At 41.8% G+C, this 14,825-nt stretch overlaps 1 protein-coding gene and 1 pseudogene across 2 annotated transcripts in view; both read right to left on the bottom strand.

The window, feature by feature from the left end:
* DHX32 (DEAH-box helicase 32 (putative)) overlaps positions 1-13,904 on the bottom strand; it is a 43,039-nt gene extending 29,135 nt beyond the window's left edge. Inside the window, exons 1-2 of the mRNA XM_007449631.1 lie at positions 13,147-13,904; positions 1,995-2,188 (exon numbers count right to left, since the gene is read on the bottom strand). Of these exons, the coding sequence (XP_007449693.1) occupies positions 1,995-2,188; positions 13,147-13,428 (476 nt within the window). The 5' untranslated portion in view covers positions 13,429-13,904. The remainder of the gene's footprint in view (positions 1-1,994; positions 2,189-13,146) is intronic.
* LOC103070426 (E3 ubiquitin-protein ligase makorin-1 pseudogene) lies at positions 8,551-9,996 on the bottom strand (annotated as a pseudogene). The gene has a single exon (XR_014368603.1). The product of XR_014368603.1 is annotated as an E3 ubiquitin-protein ligase makorin-1 pseudogene (transcript).
* Positions 13,905-14,825: the final 921 nt, after the last annotated feature.

Genomic DNA, 14,825 nt, shown 5'->3' with positions numbered 1-14,825 from the left:
CGGTTCAGCTCCTCCACACCTGAAGGCTATTTTCTACATTAAGAAAGGAAAGCTACATGCAGATAAGAGCTAAAAAAATTTTTCAACAGAAACTGTAGTCCTTCCTTTGGCTGTTAGGATTGAATGCTTGCAGGGTTTTCACCATAAAGCAATGAAAGCCAAGTCCCAACACATAAGAGATGCTTAAAAAGGTGAGATGTGTCTTTGACCTACTCTGACAACATTATTGGGTTCCTCCACAATTATTTACCTCTATGACTTTCTAAAAAAAAAAAATATATATATATATATATATATATGCACACAATCCATATCAATAAGATAAAAACATCATAAGATTTCATTTTAAAAGTGACTACATCCAAGAGTCCTTTTCAAAAGGTTTCCAAAGTCTAGTCCATCCTTTAATTAAAACCATGACCACTTGAGAGGTCACTTCAAAATGTAAAGGATGAAGAATGAATCTGCTAGGCGTGGGGATCCTTCACCCTTTCAGGGTTGCATGTCCTCTCCTGTCCAACTCTCCAACTAGTCTGTGAGTTCCCAAAAGCAGGGAGGTTTTTACGTTTACCTGTATCACTATTGGACCATTTGCATAATACATAATTTATAAACATATACAGTGACTCGGGGACATCACGGCTAGAATAACAGAAGGTTACATACATTCAAGAAGTTCAAGTCATAGTGCTACCGATCGAAAGCTTCCCTATGGTTTAACACCAGCCTGAAGAGTGATGTCCTCTATTTTTGAAGATAACATTTGAAAAATGTTAAAAGCAGCTTAGTACAAACCAAAGGAGTTACACAGGCTTTCTGAATGGGGGAAGGACTGCACCAGAGTCTGCAGCAGCCACAGCTGGGACCAGGCACTCAGCTCTCCTTCTGTTATCAAGTGTGTTAAACATCCTCCATGGGACAAGCATGTCAGATGCCGGGGATACGAGTATGCAAAAACCATCCCTGCTATACTGTACTACACTGTGCTGTGCTATACTGTACTCCGCTACGCTGTGTCATAGCATCCCTGTTACACTAGCGTAGGACGTCCCCAGTGATGTGCCAGGGCACTCTGGTGTGCCCCACAAGTGGGTTAGAGACGCAGATACACTGAGGCTGAGATACTTGTCTCTTCAGACCTTGGGGCAGTCAGGCAGTGCCTGGGACAGCTGAAGCCCTTGAGATGGCCATCTTTGGCTGCAAGCAGCTTTGAACACTTCCTTAAGGTGCCATAAGACACTCTCACTTTCAATGATGGCTGTGATAGAAAACTGCTTGAGAAACTGGCCCAGAGCAGTGATATTTTCCACTTCTCTTTTTCCTTCTGTTAAGCTCTTGGAAACCACTGTGGAAAGGAAATCTCAGAACTGTGGTAGCTACTGAGAAGGGTCCCTGGAACCTGTAAGAATCTCAGAACTAGAGTTTGAAAAACACTGACCTACACTGCCATGATGAAGGCTGAGACCAAGTTTTATAGAAGCCCAGCAGAGAGTTTTCTAATTTACACTATGGAGGGTCAGGGAAGCTTTCCTGGAGCAGGTGATCTGCATGGGGTCTTGTATGACGGGGAGGAATTAGCCAAGCCCGGAAGAGGCACAGACATTCCATGTGGAGGGAAGACCACGTGTCAAGGCACTTGGCACACAGAGAACCACGTGTGTCGGCACAGCCGGCACACAGACAGCGCATATGGACCCACCATGAGGCGGGGCTTCAGAAGCACAGATTGAAGGTCTTTGGGGCCAACCTAACAAGTCACGACGTTTTCCTGAGGATTATGGGGAGATGCGGAAGAAGGTTAGACAAGGAATCCCTGAGGGTGTCAAGGTGGGAAAGCGACTGGTGCGTGTCAGGCTGGTGACAGAGAGACGAGCTACCATTATCATGCGTTCCAGCTGTGTAAAGCAGAGAACGCGAGAATACGCTCTTCTAGGATCGCGGAGGACAAGCCAGGAGTCATCAGGCACCGCAGATGAAAGCCCCCCCAGACCAACCTCAAGATCGTTTCACTGGTGCAGCAGTTCTCAAAAGGAATCATGTAGCCGACTTCGTGACCGATGTTAACATCCATTTCGTCTGCCACCCGGAGGGCGAGCTGGACCACAGTCTGCTTGTGGACCTGTGTGCACACCACGCCCCCGTGCTGGTAGTGGATGGAAAGGCAATATTCAGCACACCACTGAGGAACCTTTAACGGGGACAAATGAGACAGGATCAGCCCCGCTAGGAAAACACCACCACCATCACCAAAAAACCTCCACGGGTTCATCTTATAAATGAGTTGTTGTCTTCCACCAGTGAATCACTGGTGGGCTGCATTACAGCTTAGTTCGTGAAACTGAAGAATTTGTGTTTATGCATAGAGTTAGTACTAGTAAATAAAGTTAGGAATAAACAGGAGTTAGCAGGGACTGTAAAAGTTAGACTCCCAGATGAAAAAAAAGCAAGATAAAAATAAAAGGCAAAGTAAAAAAAAATTTTTTTAACCTCAGCTGTTCTGAAAAGACTAATGTATTTAAGATTATTATTTTCTTTCTGGTTAAAAGAAAGCACCATCAAAGATATGGCTTCTGGTATCAACTTTTTTTTTTTTTTGCGGTACGCGGGCCTCTCATTGTTGTGGCCTCTCCCGTTGCGGAGCACAGGCTCTGGTCGCGCAGGCTCAGCGGCCCTGGCTCACGGGCCCAGCCGCTCCACGGCACGTGGGATCTTCCCCGACCGGGGCACGAACCCGCGTCCCCTGTATCGGCAGGCGGACTCTCAACCACTGCACCACCAGGGAAGCCCTGGTATCAACTTTTATGCTTTAAGCAATATAAATATTAAATAGCATTTAGATGAAAAATAGTAGCTCAAAATTAAAACATTTACATTTAAATCTAAATGACCACAACAAAATAACCAGAGAAGCCTACTTTACATTCCCCTGGCAATAAAAGCTAAAATACACTGGCATTTATCATCTAAATACAATGAAAAATAAGCTCAGTGAGATAATTAACCAATCCATCCAGATTTGGAAAGAGCCAATTCCAAGACTGCTCTTGAGTTATTTATTTTTAAATCCTTTTACTGAAAATGCATTATGGTTCAATTGATTTTAAATAGTTCATTTGCATAAGAATTATTATAGTAGAAAGTACTGAATGCATTCGTATGCTGGAATCTTAGGGCACTGTCAGTAAGTTATGCTTTGTTACATGTATTTTTAAAACAAATCATTCTGAGTGTTTTTTAACAGATCCAAGGTATTTAAAAGTTTCAGCATTTTTAATTATCTTCAGATTTGCTATTTACTAGACCCATCGTGGAATACTTAGTTTTTTTTTTAATAAATTTATTTATTTATTTATTTTTGGCTGCGTAGGGTCTTTCTTGCTGCACATGGGCTTTCTCTAGTTGCGGCGAGCGGGGTTCTCATTGCAGTGCGCGGGCTTCTCGTTGCGGTGGCTTCTCTTGTTGCGGAGCATGGGCTCTAGGTGCATGGGCTTCAGTAGTTGTGGCATGTGAGCTCAGTAGTTGTGGTACATGGGCTTAGTTGCTCCGCGGCATGTGGGATCTTCCTGCGCCAGGCCTCAAACCTGTGTCCCCTGCATTGGCAGGCAGATTCTCAACCACTGTGCCACCAGGGAAGCCCGAATTCTTAGATTTTAATACTATAACTTGAAAAATAAACATAACTTACTAGAAATCAAGTAACTCCAAAATGAACACCTGCTGCAGACTGCAGATTCCCGATGATTAAAAGTGTAAATGTAGTTCCTCTATTTCAACATGAGTGTCAGCCTTGTCAACAGGTTGAAAACTAATCAGCAATTATTTCCTCAATAACCCACTTTGTTGTATGAAAGATGAACATTTAATACACTACACTCAGGAAATCTGGAATCAAGGTATATCACAAGTGATCAAAGTCAGGAGTTCTAGACCTGGTGTGCCATTAGTTTGTTATTTGTAAATCACCATTTCTCTAAGCTCCAGTTTCCTTTCCTGTAAAATGGGTTGAACGGATGAGACCTACCCTTCAAGTCTGAGCTCCTGTGCCATTTTCTCCCCAAGGCTTGCTGTGATAACCCCCCTCCACCCCACACCAGGAAGGAGACCCCACAGTGTACTTCCTGACAACCATGGCATGGACCATGGACCACACTTCCTGCAGTTGCTGGTCTGTTCCAGTGCAGGTCTGTTCACCCCACTAGACTATGAGCTCTGGGAGAACAGAGATCTGTCTTGGTCACCAAATAATCTTAAATAAGTTTATTCAATAAATATTTGTTAAATGAACAAATTAATTTCTTACATTTTCCAGAAATATTTTTAAATTCTATTATTTGATATATTCTACCTTGAATTGCTTCACAATCACACCTAACTGGGAATTCACATAAAAGTTTCTATCTCCCTCATTCCCTAGGAAGTTATTTTTTATCCTTGTCAAATCCTTACTTTTTAACCTGATTCCCTATTCCCTTCATATCTAGGTCCTTAGCTGAGACCTCAAATAACACTTTTGTGAGAAATTATATTAAAACTGTTTGAATCTCTGTCTCCCCACTAGAGTGGAAGATCCTTAAGGTGGACATGCGTGGTTCATATTTCCCCCAATACTTAATAGAGGACCTGACACATAAGAGGGATAATAAATATCTGGATGGAAGGATGGATGAAGACATTAGAATAATTGAAAAGAAGGGAGAGAAAGGCTTAGACTCAGGACTTAACATGGGAGAGAAGTAATAAAACCAAGGGACATTTATTTCTAAGGAAGAATGAACAGTACTCACTAGCAGACTAATTATACATAAGAAGAAACAAATATTTTAAGATCTCTGACTTAAAATACTAGGGTAATGGTGTTGTTAATAACCAGAAATTTAAAATAAAATAGAATGAATGAATGAAGCTAAACAGTAGCATAAAGTGCTTCTGGGGGGAGCGAAGTGTTCAAGGGGAGGGAGAGAACCTTCAGGAGAGCCGGGAAAGTGGTCAGGGTTAAGGTCATCTTGATGGGAGGACATCCAGGTGTAGCCAGCCTGAGATCAACTGCAAAACAGGCCAGGAGCCTAAGTGAGGGGCCAAAGCTAGAGATACACACAGAAGTCCTAGGATTTCAGAGCTGAAAGGAATGGCAGGCATGTAGGCCACGGCCTCATTTTACACACAAGGAAAGTCTTAGAAGGGTTACTTGCGCCAGTCATCCTGCCAGTAAACAGCACAGCCAGAACCTATCCAAATCTTCCAATTTCTCATCTAGCATAATTTCCGCCAGGCCATGGCTACTTCTGAGCATCTTTATACAAAGGTAGTAATAGACGCCATCAGGTTCTCAACAGTCAACACTTTTTACTACTCTTTCTAGCCTAATAGCAATGTCAGGGGACAGTACTATGATGACAGTGGGCACTATTTTACACAGCTAGAATTGCTGCTGAAATGACACCATTCATTTTCACTAAAACACCTGGATATACTCAGTCTGGTTATTATTCTAAGATCCAGGATAGCTGCTTTCAAACTCTAGAATTCTACATGATTCAGATGATTATGGGCCACGTTCCCAAGGTTCCGACTTTGTTTTCTGAGTGCATTTCATTTATTTCTATTTACTCACATAAACAAATTCTGCAAGATTAGACTATTACAGGGCTTCCCTGGTGGCGCAGTGGTTGAGAGTCTGCCTGCCGATGCAGGGGACGCGGGTTTGTGCCCCGGTCCGGGAAGATCCCACATGCCGCGGAGCGGCTGGGCCCGTGAGCCATGGCCGCTGGGCCTGCGCGTCCGGAGCCTGTGCTCCGCAACGGGAGGGGCCACAACAGTGAGAGGCCCGTGTAACGCAAAAAAAAGATTAGACTATTACAGTATGTTTATAATGTTATAAACATCATATAGGCCTGGCAGTGCAATAAATATAAACAATCCAACAGTCCTCACTGTTCTTTTTGCCCTCCTCCACAATAGAGCAAATTATTTCACCTATGAGGCAAAGAAAATAATTCAGAAATGGGACAGCTCTTCTAAACATCAATTCAAATAACCAGCGAAAGACTGAACACATGCATATTGGGCTTAATGTAGGGATGTCTGCTGACACAGCCAAGCTGAAAGTTGAGCACTAGTCACAACTAATTGCAGAGCACTCACCCCACGCAGCTCTGACTGCGTATGATGTACTGTCCCTTTCAGTAAGTCACACATGGATGACGACACTAAGTGATGCAAATGCAAACTGAAAGGGTCGTCTCTGAACAAAAAGGAGAGACATATGAAATCATCTCTCCTAATTATAACGACTTCTGTGCTTTAGCATACCTTCCGAATCACTCTAAGCAAGCTAAGGCACACTGTGAAGTTTGATGCCTTCGCAAACTCAAAGTATCGGCTGAAAAAAATTATGATTCAGCAAATGCCAGAAATGTGAACATTTCATAATTTCAAGCGGCACTAAGATTACAGCTTCACAGGGAACTCTTGCATTCTCTGCACTTATAGCAAATACCGTACCATTCCGTGCCCTGATTCTGATTCTCCTCTGGGAGTGGCTTTTTCTTTGTCCCAGCATTACCTTACCCTTCTCACCAATGCATTATATGCCTTGAGATTTCATGTCTCTCTCTATAGTTTCTCTTTGGAAGGTATGCAACCCCCTCCTCCCTGGCATCTAGAACATACTTTAGTACTTAGCAAAAGGTGTGCAATTTGGTGAACAAAACAGAAAACTGTTCTTTTATAACTGAAAAAAAAAACCTATTTACAAATTTACCTGGGCTTTTCAGCAATAGATAACACCCACATTTATTTATTTGGTCTAGAAAATTTCCCTACTAGAAATCACAACTTCAAATATTCTCATTCTAAACTCATCCAACAACTTTTTCACATTCTCTCAATCCAGTTTTAAAGGCCGTTTTCTGCACTGTGTGACGTGCCACACGTGCTAAAGCCTGAGCGGTGAAGCTGGCTCCGGGTCGCACAATCAGGCGCAGACGCTGACAAAGCGCGACCGGCTCCTGGCTCTTATCTCCTCCCTGCAAGCAAATCACCGGGACTCTGGCCCATCTGCTGCTAGGAGAGCAGGTAAGAGGGGTCCTCCAAGTAACCAAAACCTAATCTACATCAAGGCTTCGCCAGCTTGACTTCGTAACTGGAGCTCTACAAGTTGTACAGATCCGGAACGCGAAGCCAAGATGCTCCATCCCCACCCCAGGCAACAGGCAGGAGGCTGGGCTGCTGGACTCTGGGAGGCTGGGGCCCAGGATCCTCGGCTGGTCCAGATCAGAACCAGGAGGGCAGCGGAGCAGTCTCATTGCTGCCACCGCAGCAGCAGGACAGCCACGTGAGTCACACTGGTGTGGAACCTCCTGCCCCTCCGTCAACGGCTAGAGATTGCGTCCCCTCCTCTAGCAGATATACAAGTAAAGGACGCGAGACAAAAGTCATCTGTGAGACACAACGCTACTACAGTTAAACAAATTCTAGTCCCAAAGGCCCTCAAGCCCTTGTTTTATGTCCCCAGCCTGCCCATGGTGACTGATTCCTCTTCTGGGCCACCCAGAGCGCAGCTGTGCCAAGGTCCCGACCACTCACTTTTATTTAAGTACCAGAATCATGAAATCCAAAGCAGAAAGGAACCATAAGGTCCAGCAATTCACCCAAAGGCATGAATCTCCACAGCAACATTCCTGCAAAGTGCACTAAGCTGCCCGATGTGAGCCAGAATGTCAGAACTCATTCCTGAGGAGTGGGTCCCCTTCTGCATTAAATGTCACATGTCGTCCCTGGATACCATAATTTGTATACCTCTTGAGTGAACACAGGTAGACTCTGCCAGCAGAAAATGCGGAGTAATTTACTCAGCTAATAAGGTGGAGTTGCTCTATACCAGCCAGCTTCTTAATTTAGGCTAAAGCTCAGGTACGTCATGCTTATTCAGCTCACTAATCCAACCATTTCAGGGGAAATTTCAGGACAAGTAAGTAAATAGATGGTTTTAAAAATATTTCATTGTCTTTTAGGCTTTTTCATAAATCTGCCCCAAAAAAGGTAACAAGAAAAGGCTCTATAAATGTATGAAAAGTTGTCCTCTTTTCCAGAGGGCAGTCACAAAATAGCCTCCATACCATCTGCACTAAAGAGAGGTGGAAGTTTTAGGATCCAGCAAAACACTTGTGGTCCTCTTTGGAAGGCTTGGGTCCAGAGACAGACTTTTCTTTGAAAGGTTTAAAATGCTGAGGAAAAAGAAAATAGTCTCAGAAGCTCTTTAAAAAATAACCAAGTTGTTTCCAGAATTAAGAAAACAACTGATGCTCCCATTATTTAAATTGGTTTAGAATTTGATTTCTCCTACCCTGAAGATACATACTGCCTTCACACTTAACAGAAACAAGCATGATTTATTAAAATGATCAAGAAGTTAAGAGATGACAAGAGAAACCAATGCTAGGTATTAATATAACATATTACATGATAACAATTCTTGCCCTTTAAGATCACAAATTCTAAAAGAAAACTCAAGGAGTATATATTAAAAAAAAATTTTTTTTTTTTTTCGTTTAAATAAATTTATTTCTTGTAACTTTGCTCTGTTTAGATTATGTAGTTTTTGTTCAGTTATGAGAACAATCTTTAAAGGATGGTGGATTATTGGCTAGCTTAATGGATGGAATAGGAAAGTGGAAAATGTAAAATGTCAGGAAACATACATTCAGAGCTAGATAAGTTTGTTCTCTGAACCTAAACTGGCTAATCCATTAAACACAATCTCCTCAGAAAAAAGCACGAAGATTCTACTAACTGATACATACGGTTTCCTCATTCAAATAAAAGTAGATATACCAACTAATCTAGAAGCTATAGCTGAAATACAAAGAAGAAATCCCAATTAGAAGAGCCCCCAGTTTCAAGGTAAAATGCATGCATTTAAATGCGGTCCATCTGGTTGAAAGTTGGCACAAGATACTAAATTCTTCCCCAAAATAGAAAAGCACAAACGAAGACTGGGGAGGAGCCTCACTTTATGATCTTGCTCTCAAATTGCTTAGCACTCCTCCACTTGCGAATACACTTGAGACAGTAGGTGTGGTTGCAGTTGGAGAGGATCCCGAAGCGGCGCTCGCTGGGGTTGGCTTTTTCATAGACCACCTCCATGCAGATCCCACACACCATGTCCTTGCTGCGCTGCACAGCAAACGAGAGCTCCATGTCCTTCTCATGGGCCTCGATGCAAGATTTTATATGTTGTGATCTTTGGGCAGCATCCATTGGATGGAGGACCTGCAGCCCACACATATCACATGAGTCTCCGTGGAGATACACACAGTTCTCCCCATATCGGCACTCTCCCACCGCAGCATAGGGGCAGAGCTGTTTCTTTGTTTCCACTGCAGTTTGCTCCTTCTCTGATTCTTCCTTGGTCACTGAGCCCTGCAGGGGTGCTTCAGTGGAGGAAGGGGCAGTACGGCCACAGTAGGGCTGCCCAGGAACAAACTCAATGGCGTTCACCCAGTCTTCTGAACCCGCTCCTACAGTTGAAAAGTTTGAATTTCTTGACTCAGCTTCGCCCATATTCATTTCAACAATCGGTCCAACTACTGATGAGAGACTTGAGGAAGCAGCAAGGGGTGACTTTGCAGTTAGATCTGTAGCAATTGCTTCTTCCTGTTTCAATGGCTTGCTGTGTTCATATCTGCAGCGGTCTCCGTAAATACAGTACCCTCGCTGAAAATACTTGCACACTACACCATACGGACTGTCAGAGAGGTCATGTGAGTATCGACAGTTATCTCCTTCCTTACAAACCCCATGCATGAAATACCTGCAGGTGACCTGTTTAGTCCAGCCACCGCCGCTGCCGTCGCTGCCGCCTCCCCCGCCCCCCGCCCCCAGGGACGGGGAGGTGACTGTGGGGGTAGGGGTGGGGGAGGCCGCTGCCACCGCCGCCGCTGCCGCTCGTGCTCCTGATGTTGTGGCTGTTGTTCCGGGAGCTGCAGCCTCCGCCATTACTGTTTATCCCACACAGCAATGGCGCCGGAACTTCCGGGATCACATAATTCCGGTCCGGCTGCGGGGTGGAGAAGGACACTGAGGCGCCCGCTCGTCCTCCTCTGCCCCGCGTCGCGTCTCAGAGCGATCTCAAAAACTCAAGGAGTATATATTAAAAAAAATTTTTTTTTAAACAATAGTGTGGGTTAGCAATTCTGAAACTAAATTTTGAGCATTCTAAGACTGAACAAGTAAAGATATTATGAATAATGAGTGCTAAGTTTCTCATAGAGAAAGGAGTTACAAATATGGAAGTGGGGAAGGCTAGAATGAATGCTGTACAGCTGACCTGGAATCAGAGGCATCAGTAGGAACCCATGGTTTTTAAGAACAGAGAGACAGAAATACAGATAAAACAGAAATATACATAGAGAAAGAAATACAGAGAAATAGAGAGAAACAGAGAAAGACAGAAATCTTAAGAGCTAGAGAGATAGAAGGAGAAGCAGGAGGGCCTAGAAGCAACGACAAGTCAATGGCCAACGGGCACTTAGCGCCCATCTCCTGGTTTTTAAATACAATTCCCCACTAAAAGGAACCACCAGGGCTCCTTGAGAAAAATGGCTGTTTCCAAGACTGGAGCAGGAAACATACTAGATGAGCCTATAACATCTTACTGGGCCAGAAAGCAAAGAAATGTTCAGAGAATGATATCAAAAGAACACAGAAGGCATCCTGAAGGGGTTCCCATAGGCCACATTGGGGACGATTTGAGCAACAATATAAACGGGCTTAGTAATGGATTATCACCTACAGAATAAAATAAGAATTCATGAATCCACACTGACATAAATAAGTGAATAAATAAATAAGGAAGAAGAAAAGGCTCAGTTTTACAGAAGAATTCCAAATATTAAATGTATTAATAGAAGGAATTTCAGAAATAGAAAAATCACCATTTGGTTACTACCGTGTAATAACGTCAAAGGTAAGAATCATCCAAGGATGCTAAAATTAGTAGCTGGAGGCACGACAAGAAGCGGACTCTACATAGTCTCCAAGTGTCTCCCCATATCTCTTAAATGATAGGGGGGGAATTGTAACTTGACGATAGAGATCAAGACAGTCACCACCTTACCAAGTTATCAAATTTAACATCACCAGTCATGGAAAAATCTTCTGTCTCCTGCTACGATGTCCTGAGGAGGACACATAGCACGTCTGTGCTCTTCCTGCCACAAACGCAAAATTGGAATCTAATCCAAAGGAAACACCAGACAGATTCAAACTGAGGGATGTGGTACAAAATACCTAACTTGTACTCTTCAAAAATGTTGAGGTCGTGAAGGACAAGGAAAGACTGAGAAGCTGCTTCAGATCAAAGGTGATTAAGGAGAAATGACAAGGAAATGCAATGTTAACTTTGGATTGGATTCTGGACTAGAATTTTTTTTTTAATGACAAAAGTCCTTAGTGGGCAAACTGATGAAATTTGAATGTTATAAGTTAGATTTTGGTAATTATGTTGTGGCTAGCCCTGTTTTAGTAGATATTGCTGAAGTATTTGGAGGTAAAGGATATCATATCATCAACTGACTCTTAAAATGTTCAGAATAAAAATCTGTGTGTGTGTATGGAGAGAGAACGATAAAGCATGTGTGGTAAAATGTTAACTTTGGTGGAATCTGGGTGAACTATATGTGGAAAATCTTTGTACTATTTTTGCAACATTTTGTAAGTCTGAAATTATTGCAAAATAAAAACTTTAATTTTTTTTTTTTTTGGCTGCGTTGGGTCTTCGTTGCTGTGCGCGGGCTTTCTCTAGTTGTGGTGAGCGGCGGCTACTCTTCATTGCGGAACATGGGCTCTAGGCCCGCGGGCTTCAGTAGTTGTGGCACACAGGCTTCAGTAGTTGTGGCTTGCGGGCTCTAGAGCACAGGCTCAGTAGTTGTGGCACACGGGCTTAGTTGCTCCGCGGCATGTGGGATCTTCCCAGACCAGGGTTCGAACCTGTGTCTCCTGCATTGGCAGGCAGATTCTTAACCACTGCGCCACCAGGGAAGCCCGTAAATAATTTTTAACTTGCCACTTGTCCACAGAAACCAGGAAAATTATACTCCTTCAGTTTTCATCCTTAGCTTCTTATGACAAACTAAATCATTCATTGTAGCAACAACTCATCACAACAAATAGAAAATCATAATAAACCCTTGATATTGGCAGCTATAAACAAGATTAAAGAAAAAAAAAACCTGTTGTCCATTTCACCCCCTTCAAGTTCCATTTAGAACAAGTAAGCCCCAGAGGTAATAAAAACCTTAAAGCAGCAAAGTATAGTAGAAAGAGTTCTTAGAATTCCAGCTCAGAAAGTTATGTGACATTCGTTAGACAAATTATCAAACCCCTCTGGGCCAGGGTTTCATCATCTGAAAAATGAAGGGGTTCTATCAGGTTATCTCTGTGGTCTACTCTATAATTCTCACATCATGAGAACTTACAAATGAATTTCATAATAAAAATACTTATTGCTTGCTTTACAACTTAAGAGTAAAATAGACAAATCAAACTTCAAGTTCAAATATGACAACAATAAACTGGCCAGTAAATAGTCATTAGCTATCTATCCTAATTCCTTCCTCCTTTTTAGATCCTGAAGTGTGTGGCTCTAGGCTTGGATCATATTTGGCCACTCAGTTATTTCTTACAGTCTGGAAAATAAGAATTTCCTTGTGCTTTTGACTTTCTGTAACTTAACCAACTTTACCAATAAGCATATCCACACATCCTGATTATCAGACTGTTGGACAGGTAAACATGGCAGTTAATCCCCAAACCTATGGCAGGCAAATAACATCTATCACATCTTTTAAAATATAATATGCACAACAAAATAATTTGAATAGATTTTTCTGCTATTCTAAAGAACATTCAGTGGTACAATAAACACAATTAATATCCACATAAGTATTAACTTTTATTCAGCTGGCTTTCATAAAGAAATTTAGGGAAGTAACTTAATTGTTGTGCCTGAATTGCTAATGCTTTTTGTTTTGTTTTTTGGTTTAGATAATATCATTATTAAAACAGAACACTATGCTGTGACACTGTATTTAAGTAATACAAAAGTACAACACACAAAGTAAATGCTTTTTTGTAGTGGCTACTCACCTGAGAGCTCTTGCCACATTTAGCATCTCCTGAAACGATCACAATTTGACTTTGAAGCAGATTCTCCATAAAGGAGTATTTTTCCTTCCATATTGGAAGATCTTCTCTTTCTTTCAGAAGTTTATAATAACGTGATGAATATGGCAATCCATCAAAAGGGTTAAGTTCCAGATCCTCACAGGCCAAAATCCCCTCCTCATTCCCCTCACTGGAATCGAGGGATTCAGGAAAATAGCGTTTTTCAGAGGAAGAGTTTGGACATTCCAGTTCTTCTTTTTCCATCTTGTCCAAGTGAGCTTAAGCAGCTGGCATTCTCCTACAACAACCCACTGCAAATAGAGCTGAAAGTGCACATATACAGACTCAGATGTCCCAATGTCTAGGACTTCAGTTCAAGGTTTTAGCAAAGCTGAATTCCTCAAATCTGCATCTGTTCTTCTTTGCTGCATTAGCTACTATGCTGGCTCACCGGCACTCTTCAGCATGTTAAATGATTGTCAATAAACCACGCTAAACACATACAAAAAAAAAAGAAGGAAAATCAGGTACATATAAATACAAGATGTTCAAAAGAAAAAGCATACACATTCAAAAATAAAAGCATGATTCTTCCTGTTAGCTGGTTACTGTCTTTTATTTCTGCTGTCTGTTTAAAAGGCCAGGAATAATATAGGTTAATTCTTAAAGTCTGGTTGGCTGCAGTTTTTTCCTGGCCAGTTTGGAAAACAATTCCACACTGGACCTGGTGCTCTCTGCCTGATCTGCCTCTATCACAGGTCCCTGCATCTTGATTGACAGTGAATAGAAAGCAACAGGGGGACATTGTGAGTGTGAGCCTCAATCACGTGGTCACTAATCCCACTACAAAAGAGATGCCAGACCCTATAAAAGGGAAAATTGTGAGGGCTTGGGGAGTGTTCTCTAACACTGGCTACAAGAGTCTACTATTTATTTATTTATTTAGTATTAATAACTCCTCTAGTTTAAAGGAGAATATTAAAAAAAAAAGACTTCATTTTACATTTGCTCGTGCCAGTTTACAAAGTCAAGTGAGTGAGTTGCTTATTTTTTTCCATCTGAGGCTATGGCTAGCTTTTGTTAATGAGGTCTTTGTTTGCTTAATTAAACCAGAAATCTCAAGCATATTTCTCGAGATTCCTGGGTCTTGAGCCCAGTATGTCATATTCAAGAGGCAATAAAATACATTTAATTTAAATGAAGAAGTGAAAAACTGCCTAAGAAAAGGTAAAATGTATGCTAGTAACACTCCCTACGTGTCAGGTAAGGGGCCCTTCCTTTTCCAATCACTGGTGATTTTTTAAAACTCTAATCAGTGTTGCTGGAAATAAGCACCTTTTCACATTAATCAAGGGAAAACTAAAAAGACAGAAAAACTTGAGTATAAAAGTACAAATAATAAAATACATATCATGATATCTTGTCACTCAGATCACTCTTTTTAAAGCATCCCATTTATCGGAACTATTGCCTTTTTTTTAAATGTATAACACACCACTTTATTTTTTTAACTTCCTTTTTAAAATTTTTTTCAAATTTATTATTTTTTAAATGTATTTGGCTGTGCTGGGTCTTAGTTGTGGCATGCAGGATCCTTTTTTTTTTTAGTTGCAGGATCTTTTTCTTTTAGTTATGGTGTGTGAACTCTTAGTTGCGGGGTG

This window comes from Lipotes vexillifer, unplaced genomic scaffold, assembly GCF_000442215.2.
Source record: "Lipotes vexillifer unplaced genomic scaffold, Lipotes_vexillifer_v1.1 scaffold1262, whole genome shotgun sequence".
Classification (NCBI taxonomy): Eukaryota; Metazoa; Chordata; class Mammalia; order Artiodactyla; family Lipotidae; genus Lipotes; species Lipotes vexillifer.
This window is presented reverse-complemented; position numbering and strand designations above follow the sequence as displayed.